This window comes from Triticum aestivum, chromosome 4A, assembly GCF_018294505.1.
Source record: "Triticum aestivum cultivar Chinese Spring chromosome 4A, IWGSC CS RefSeq v2.1, whole genome shotgun sequence".
Lineage (NCBI taxonomy): Eukaryota > Viridiplantae > Streptophyta > Magnoliopsida > Poales > Poaceae > Triticum > Triticum aestivum.
The window spans coordinates 4,499,220-4,508,349 of record NC_057803.1 but is presented as its reverse complement, the minus strand read 5'-3'; the positions used below and the strand labels follow the sequence as shown (position 1 = coordinate 4,508,349).

At 48.5% G+C, this 9,130-nt stretch overlaps 1 protein-coding gene across 4 annotated transcripts; it reads left to right on the top strand.

The window, feature by feature from the left end:
- The first annotated feature begins 3,751 nt into the window (after positions 1 to 3,751).
- On the top strand, positions 3,752 to 8,787 carry LOC123084699 (uncharacterized). 4 transcript variants are annotated; one of them, XM_044506186.1, is made up of 6 exons: positions 3,846 to 3,948; positions 4,274 to 4,443; positions 6,283 to 6,972; positions 7,181 to 7,582; positions 7,765 to 7,856; positions 7,961 to 8,787. In XM_044506186.1, exons 3-6 carry the CDS (start codon positions 6,316 to 6,318, stop codon positions 8,580 to 8,582), a joined length of 1,773 nt encoding a protein of 590 aa, XP_044362121.1. In that variant the 5' UTR covers positions 3,846 to 3,948; positions 4,274 to 4,443; positions 6,283 to 6,315; the 3' UTR covers positions 8,583 to 8,787. The 4 variants fall into 4 exon arrangements, with proteins under 4 accessions (XP_044362120.1, XP_044362121.1, XP_044362123.1 ...); XM_044506185.1 differs by lacking the exon at positions 4,274 to 4,443 and having other exon boundaries at positions 3,752 to 3,948; XM_044506188.1 differs by lacking the exons at positions 3,846 to 3,948; positions 4,274 to 4,443 and adding an exon at positions 3,985 to 4,095.
- The last annotated feature ends 343 nt before the right edge of the window (positions 8,788 to 9,130 follow it).

Genomic DNA, 9,130 nt, shown 5'->3' with positions numbered 1-9,130 from the left:
TCGATCCCAAAGTAGACAAATGTTACTTTGTAGGTTATCCCAGAGCAACAATTGGGTATTCCTTATATCAAAAGTCCGACGACAAAGTGTTTGTTGTGGAAACTGGACACTTTCTCGAGAATGAGTTTCTCGCTAAAGACGTGGGAGGATAGTAGAGCTTGACGAGATTGTTGAATCTCCGACAAAAATAAGTTGGACTAATGAACCGGAATTTGTTTCGGAAGTTGTCCACACAACTGAACCGGAAGTTCCAGGCACGACCTAAAGTTCCGGGGTCGGGATGTTCCGGACAAAGGTCCAGGCTGATTTCGGGGTTACCAGAGAGTTTGCGTGTCAGGGGTTGTCTTGGGCGTCAAGGGCCAGAAGTTCCAGGGAGGCCAGAGGTTTTGCACAGGGTCCGGGCTGGATAAAGAGTTCATACTCCTCTTGACGATGGTTGTCCCTCCTCCTTCAACCCTTGGTTCCACAGGACGATCGCTGTACCTAATCACACAAAGTATCTCTGCTTGAGGTAGCGAGCATGTCTCATTCAAATGTAAGGGGAGCTCGAGTAGGAGAGATGTCACCTGGGTTTGAATAGCACATGCACGAGCTCTTGTCATGGGTCCACTTGGTACTTGGGGAGTTGGTGTAGCGTCCTTGGGGATGACCGTGGCATGCATCAGCCTCCTTATTATGCACAAGAAAAATGATTTCTCCCCCTGCTAGCTAGGATCCACCAAATTTGCAAGCTGACATGTGGGCCTATTTAGTTGATGCGTATGCAGGGCTTTTTCAACTTAGTCAACAAACGATTCTAGCGGCAGTGACCGTTGGATGTTAATCCAAAGACTGTTCTGCTTCGTCAATCTTTGATCTTCTTGCTCCAGCCGCTCAAACCAGCACAGTCGAGACCGTCTGCTCTTGCCTCCCGTGGCCGGCTATGCTGCCGCGCAGGCCTCACCATCCCATCCTACTCCCACCGCTGACTAGGCCATGCATCCCTCTGCTCACCCACACCTCCTGTTATTCTCCGGCGACGGCAGCCGAACCAGTAAACCCTCGTACTCCCCTCCGCGTGGGTAACCACTATCATGTCTTCCCTGGCTCCGGGTCATTCCCTTCCTAGATCTCGCCGTCGTCCATCGTCTTGGTACTCTTGGTACGGCATCGTCAACACGATCAATGAACGACATCCATCGGAAGAGGAATGTACGTGAAGAGGCTGACAGCTGGGACCCATGAGGTCCATGCGACGCCATCCTTCGAGGGGAATCAGCCCCTCCTCCAGTCGCCGGGCTGAGAGCGCGACAGGATCCAGTCCCCCGCCGCGTCGCCGACTGCTGCACCAGAGCCAGAGGAGGAAGCCTTCCCCGCCTTCTTCGCTTTCTCCGCCTTGGCCATGTAATCTCTCGCCATTGCCGCGCACTCGAGAGGAGGAAGGAGGCGGAGGAGTCGGAGCGAGGGGAATGGGATCTAAGGGCCGAACCTTTGTCCCCAAGCCTTTTATATCACAGGACAAAATCTCTGGCCGAATCTCTCACCATGAATCCCCTGATCGACGGCCCGCGCGAAAGGGCTTTGCATAGGGCAGGCGCAACACATGGCGGAGATCGTGAACACAAATCGAGGAGCCACGCTCCCCACTTTCCCACTAATGCACGACATTACTGCTTCAGCGTGCGAACACGCGAATTCAAATTCCGAGATTTCCGGGACAAGTCAATCTGATTGATTACCAACGATTCCTTTCCTAAAGGACGGTCGTTAGTCCGACTGACCATCCTCCGTGGGGACCCGTGCACTCGGCCACGTTAAACACCCGACTGAAGTCCTCTTCAAGATCGTTATGTGACGAGCTTGACACCCCTCTGATGGCAAGCCCGATGTGTCATCTGAATGCTGACATCGGGAGGATCACTAGGACAGCTCTGCAACACTCGAGCAACCACACGTCACTCGGCGGACGAACTACCACTCGGACGTACCAGACATGGAGGCGTCGTGGGAGCTGCAACGGTCAAAGAATCCTAAGTCATCCACTAAATAGAGTTATAGCTAGCGTTACCTGTAACTGCTGTGGTAGAGGCTCGTTACATTGGTAACTGTCTCATTCAATGGCATTAATTGCCCCGACGGCGTGGGAGACATGGGGCTGCAACACACTCTATATAAGCCGCTCCCCTCTCCATAGCCGGACATGTTCAACCCTTGTAACAATGTCCATCAAATCAAAGCAAGCCTCAGGGCACGAGACGTAGGGCTTTTACCTCCACCGAGTGAGGGGCCTGAACTCGTTAAACACCAAGTGTCACACCTACGCCGTAGCTAGTCTCTGTCCCTTATTCGTACCTCTAGTACTCATTGTCAGGATCATAACCCCGACAGCGGGCGCGGAGGCCGTGGAGATCATGGCTGCGACGAACCCCAACTTCGTCGCGAAGCAGCATGTCATCTACGATGTCGTCCGTGCTCAAGCCGGCGCTCGCTAGGAAGCGGCCGACGCGAAGGCGCAGTTGCAGGCGACCGTGAAGGAGAACAACACGAGCTGCGCCTCCTACGCCGTGTTTGAGAAGGAAATACAGTACTAGCTTGTGGCAGTTGCAGTGGCAGGAAGACGGTGGATGGAGGACGACATGGGCTTGTGGACGTCGGGCGCCACCGCCGTAGAATAGATTTAGGGTCGGGTATTTTTTTGGTTTTAGATGTTTGAAATGTAATGAAAATCCGCCGTGTTTGTATGAAATCCGGTCGTGTTTGCATGAATTTCATCTGATTTGTTGAAAAAGAGTTTAAAATGTATGCGGCTAGCGTTGGATGACGTCCTCCCGTATCCGTGTCCGTGGACGGTTCTCCTATTTGCGAATGGATGCATAAGAAAATTTGCGAGTTACCGTTAGAGATGCCCTTACCGTCAGTTACCAAAACACGGTGCAAGAGCAGGACTAATCCAAGCCCTATCATGCTTGCCTGCACTCCAACCCAACGCGATGGCAAACTTGCTCGCATGGCCCTTGTCGGATAATCGGAGCATATCGCGACGAATGGCTGAACAGAGCGCCGCTGCTCAGCCGCGGTATCATCAGTGGAGGTCTACCACAGAAACAGAAACATGCGTGGCGTCCACTAAACAAACCCCCCCAAAAAGCTAGCTGGGGCAGAGCCAGCGAGGGAGAGGAGTAGAGGAATCGTTCTCTTCCCCTTTCGGCAATCCCCTCATCCCCGTGCGCAGGCAAAGACCAAGACACGAACAAAAAGGAGGACCGGACCGGTGGGCATGCAAAGCCGATATGCACACGCACGCTCGTATGGCTCGCCACGTTGCCAACGTGCCGGGGACGAACTGTGCCGCGACGTTGACGCTGTGTTTGGCCTGCTGGCCGATGGCCGATTGCCCGTCGTCGGTCGGGCTGCGCGCGAGCCATCGCGTCCGCGCCCGACGCCCGATCGGGACCTCCCTCCCACCCCACCCCTCCCCTCCCCGTTGTACGCACTCTTCTGGCTGCTCCACCATGCGCCCGTCCGTCCGTGCAACGGAGCATTCATAGGAGAACGAGGAGATCCTGACGCAATTCAGAGGAAGAAGGCGTGTCTGCCGCCGGTGACGTCGCGGTACCATTCATGATCAAGGTTTGTGCGCACACGTAGTACAGTACACCGGAGCGGTGCATGTTACGAGCTTTGCCGGCCCCACGTGGCAGCAGCAAAGAGGATGCTTGACGAGCCCCCGGGCCCCGGCCGACGGCGTGTGTGTCAGGCCAGGGGCTCGAACGACAGTTGCGGGCGGTTGGGAGCCTCGGCCCACGGCGCGTCGCCTACCTCGTCTGCCTCCCCCTTTTTATTCCGCCCTGGAGAGGGTCCAACCGTCTCTTCTTCGCCTTGGGCTGGCTCGGCTCCCCCCCGACTTTCCACCTCCCCGGCTCCGGCTCCGGCTCCGGCTCCGCCCCGCGCACTACCGAAGGCCGAAAGGTACTGCTCCTCTCTCTGTTCCCCTCCCTTCCCTTTCCTCTCCCACCACCCGTTCGATGAAATGGCGCAGCCGCAGAATTAGCCGCTCCTTGCTTTTCATATCCTGCCGCCCTCGCGACGCCTAGAGCTGACCAAGAGTTCGAATTGGTATGTGCCTCCTCTGTTGTTGCTCCACGACTCGAGCTGTTTCTTTCTTGCTGGTTCCGCAGGTGCCCTGGTTCTTGCTCCTGCACGGGACAAGGGGCCAAGAATTTCTGTGGTTTTGGTATGTTTTGTTTGCTCAAGATATTGCGCCTTTTCAAATTCTCTCGCGGTTTGCTTGCAGAATTTGTTCTTCCCCCTTGGACGAATGGATAATCCTTTGGCGGGTTAAGAGGTTGCTCGTTAAGGAACCTGAGATTTTAGTTTCGTGATTTCCGGGGAAGGAAGGATAGCTTATCGTCTTGGTAACACCAAGGGCATGCCGTGAAGCAACCCCCTCGACTTCAATTCTGGGTATTTATTCGGGGATGTGTCTGCACGATCGTTATGTACTTTTGCTTCAGAAAGAAATTGCTCTCCTGGAAATTAGGCTAGTCTTGAGACATCAATCTCATTTTTCTGTGTCTTCAGAGTCAGCCGACAAGTTTTTTTATTCCTGTTTTTGGTCTCGCTGTATTCCTGGCCTAACGCTCATTCCTCCCAGGACCTGCTATTTCTTGGCTTGTTAGGTCTCACTTTTGCTGGCTTCAAGTCAAGAAACAGATATAGGTTGGCTTACTCCGATAATCACGCAGGATTTCAGTCCTTAAAATCTTGTTAGGGGGCCAAGACATGGGAATTGGCAAGTTTGGTGGCTTTTGGGTGCCCATGTTACTTGCGATGAAGCTATATAGGCTTTGCAAGAATCATTAGTTCTATTCTAGTTGATGGGGTCTAGTGATCTACTAATCTTTGCTGTAAAGCTAAGAAACACCGGTACTTCTTTTCTCTTTTGCTAATACCTTTACCTTCAGCAAAGTCCTCACCACCTCCCTGCAAATTGGAAAGTTTTGGGATTAGACGTTTCTAGTTGGATATGTTGCTGTACGTAGTAGGTACTCTTGATGGCTGCCCTGTGAAAGGACATTGTTTGGTGGTGTGGTAGGGATTTTCTTTAATGATTTTGGTTCTCAGGCTCCGTTGCTGTCAGGGCTCTGTTTCAGTCCTTTGTTCTTCTTTGGTCCGGGTGCATTCATCTTCATACATTTAGATTGCAAACAATTGGGGCTTGGGGCTCCATAATTTCATACCAATCATTAGTTGTAGTTCCACATGGTTCGTTTTTGTTGTTTTTAAGCTTTGTCCAATGCAGTTTTTGTTTCTTTTCTTTAAAGTTGCCAAATCTGTGCTGTTAGGTACTCCCTCCGTCCGAAAATACTTGTCATCAAAATGGATAAAAAAGGATGTATCTAGAACTAATATACATCTAGATACATCCCCTTTTATTCATTTTGATGACAAGTATTTCCGGACGGAGGGAGTAGGAGGTAAGCTCTTACATATATGTTCTGACTGTACTAATTTATTGTTTCTAGGGAGCTACCAACTGCTTCATTGCTGATCCACAGCCCACTTTTGCTGTACTCAGCTAGCACCCCCTGTATTGCAAATCATGATCAAGCCAACATTGCCCAATTAGAACTTAGAATCAGCCTTCTGGGAAAAGTCTTTGGTACCTTGAGGGTTTTTCATTTTCTTTTGGCATGTTGCATTCATCTTCAGACAGTTGGCCAAATTTAGGCTGCAAACTGTTGGACCTTGGGGCTCCAAAATTTCACAATAATTGTATGCCCATATGATTTATTTTTGTGCGTTAGAATTCCTCCAGACCAAAATCATGCTTTTGAATATTTTTCCAGTGCCGTATTTTTTTGTTTTCACTTGAAATGTCAAACTTGGTTGTTTGGTAGGAGCTAAGTCAGGTAACTTTGCTGGAGCTTATGTATATGTTGTATGAACTAATTCTATGTTTCTGTTGAGCTACCAACTTCAATGGACCATCATAATTTCACTACACAATCCACAGCTCACTTTTTCTTTACTTAGCGACCACCCCTTGTATCGCAAACTATGAGCCAGCATTCAAGTTAGAACCATTCCTCTGTGGGGTGGGGGGGGGGGGGGGATCTTCGGTACCTTGAACAGCACATTATTTTGTACATTTTCCATTGGACTTTATACAACAAAGTGATTTATCTGATACTGTAAAAAAACTGTTTGATATTTTGTATTACAAGCTTGTAGTTTTTAAGTTGGTGTATGGATTTTATTATCTAATTATACCACACTTAATTTCCATCTTATTTTCCCCAGAGAAAAGAGAGCTAAGCTGGCTTCAAGAAGAATATGGCATCTCTTACTCCAGGGATACTGTTAAAGGTTCTCAAACATATAAACTCTGATGTGAAAGTATGTGGAGAACACCGGTCAATTCTTCTCCAAGTTATTAGCATCGTTCCTGCAATTACTGGTTCAGAACTTTGGCCAGACCATGGTTTCTTCATAAAAGTTTCAGATTCATCGCACTCAACATATGTGTCTTTATCAAAGGAGGATAATGAACTCATCTTATCAAACAAACTACAACTTGGACAGTTCATATATGTTGAAAAGGTTCAGTCCAGTGTTCCTGTTCCAGTTCTTGTTGGGGTCAGAGCAGTCCCAGGAAGGAACCCTTTCATTGGAAACCCGAAGGATTTGATGCAAATGTCAACTCCCTCTGGGGTTTTGGAAGCATTGGATCAACAACGGAAAACTACCAAGCCAACTGAATTGTCTGAGAGTGAAAAGGAAAACTCTCAGAGGAAGGTAGTCATCAAAGAGCAGAAGGCCGGTGTTGCTTCCCGTTACATGCTTGGGATATCAAGCAACAATGGTAAAATTACCAATCTAAACTCTAGCATGGATAGTGACAAAAGTAGTAATGGAGGAAGTAGTGTTTGCGAGGCAAACCAAAAGCTGGTCTCTAGTGCTACGAAAGTGAAACAAGAGTCAAAACCTCAGGTATGCGCATGATCATAGGTTTAATTGAAATATGATCAACAACGGAACACTAAACTTAGCTATATTGTGGCTCTGAGAATTTGATATGCTAATGGTAATTATATGAGATCAGATAATATATGAGCCCAATAGCTTCTAAGCAGACAAATATATGACATAAAATTGCATCTAGGATGGTTGGTGATTACATTTGCTGCTGTTATTGCAGGAAAGGCCAAATATTACCTCTCCTAATAATGCCAAGTTAGCTTCTACGAGACAAGAAGTTAATAAGGAAATACGCAAGAATAGTGGCAGGCCACTCAGTCAGAACGGTTCTGCTGTAGTGAAGAAGCAAATGCCAAGAGACATAAAAAGGGAATCAGCAACTGAAGGAAGCTCACCGCCAAAGCTTTATAGGAGTTCACCATCAACGCCAGCAAGAACTTCACCACCAAAGCTCAGGAGTTCACCACCAACGCCAGCAAGAACTTCACCACCGAGAATCAATGTGCCAGCAAAGGCAAATGCTACCTCCAGTCCAGTTTCTTCTGTGCCTAATATTAAAAGAAGAGTCACAGAAACCGTGTCCTGGGATACCCTTCCAACATGCTTGATCAAATCTGGAAAGGTATATTTTATCATCTCTAAATTGCAACGAAGGACTGAATTTCAGGTCTTCTATTAGTTGAACAAGTGTCGTGTATGTAGTACTTGGGCATTTATGAACTGCAAACCATTCTTTTATGTGCAAAAAAAGCTTCGCGAAATCATTCTGAACATGCTGTACATTCATTTCTTTGTGGTGAATAGGCCGTTGTCAGGAGGAAGACTATTGCTCTTATAGTAGCAGCAGAGGCACAAAGGGAGGCTACTGCTGCTGCATCTCTTGTGAAAGGCCTTGGGTAAGTAGTACACCTCTGTTTCCATTTTAGCATTGTAGTTTTGATATGAATTGTCTGCTACTGCATGTGTTGAATGAAACTAACTTCCATGTCCCCTTCTCCAGAATTTTTACCGAGATACTGAAATCCGCCGAGGAGGATCCGCATGGCGCAGTCAACAAGTTTTTTCAGCTAAACCGGCTTATCATTCAGCAAAACATTTTCTGGAAAGATAACTCGCCAGATTCTGGCAAGGAATCCAGACCAGAGAAGGAGAAGCCATCAAGGAAAGTTTCTGCATCTCAGAACAAAGCTGCTGGAAGTGGTGCAGCGAAGAACCCCGACGATGCCTATACGAGTGGTAAGCTCGAATGGGCCAGAGAAGATGGTTTCAAGGAGATAGGCAGGTCATGGATCGATCTGAAAAGGGAATCACAGTCATGGTTTCTGAACTTCCTGGAAGACGCGCTTGTGTCCGGATTCAAATTTGAGGGCCGAGTTAAGAACAGCACCAGAGAACGGGTGCGAGGGCAGTCCAAGGGTGGCGACGGGCAGATCGCGGTCCGGCTGTCGCAGCTCAAGGAGACCAGCAACTGGCTTGACCAGCAGCTGCAGAGCGAGGGGGCGAAACCTGACGACGGTTTGGTCGAAACCATCGAGCGGCTGAAGCAGAAGGCCTACTCGTGCCTGCTCGGGACCGTCGAGACCGCGGCCTCGGCTCTTGAAAGCAGAAACGGTTGCAGCTGAAATCTTTCCAGGGCTGGCCTTGCATGTTTTTTGGCTTGGAAGAAGTAGAAGAGCAGTGCTGCTGTACAGAACACAAGAAGATCCTGCTGCAAAGGAGAATGGAGATGAAGCATAATTTATACCAACTGTACAAAATAACGTAGGAGCGAGAGGATTGAGAGATGTAAATAGCCTGGTTGAGTTGCCCGTTAAGTTATTCGTTCGATCTTGTTCCTTTTGCGCTGTCTCGTGTTCCTTGTGAAGTCTTCAGTCGTGTCTGGCCAGCAATACAAATGGATGAATGTTTGCACTTGCCTAAAACAAAATTGCCAATTATTCGAGCCTCTGCACTCCGCAACCATGCGGCGCAAAACATATCATATCAGCTCTCGTTTGTAAGGTGTGTGTGTGGTGGATGGAAGATCCACCAGTAGAGATTATTGATACTCTTGTAAAAGAAGATATGGTGATCACCTTGCAATAAAGAGCATTTTGATGTCAAAAAAAGCTCTCATTTGTATAGCTGTGCTGGTATTTTTAATACCGCGCATGTCAGTGTGTGCTACATA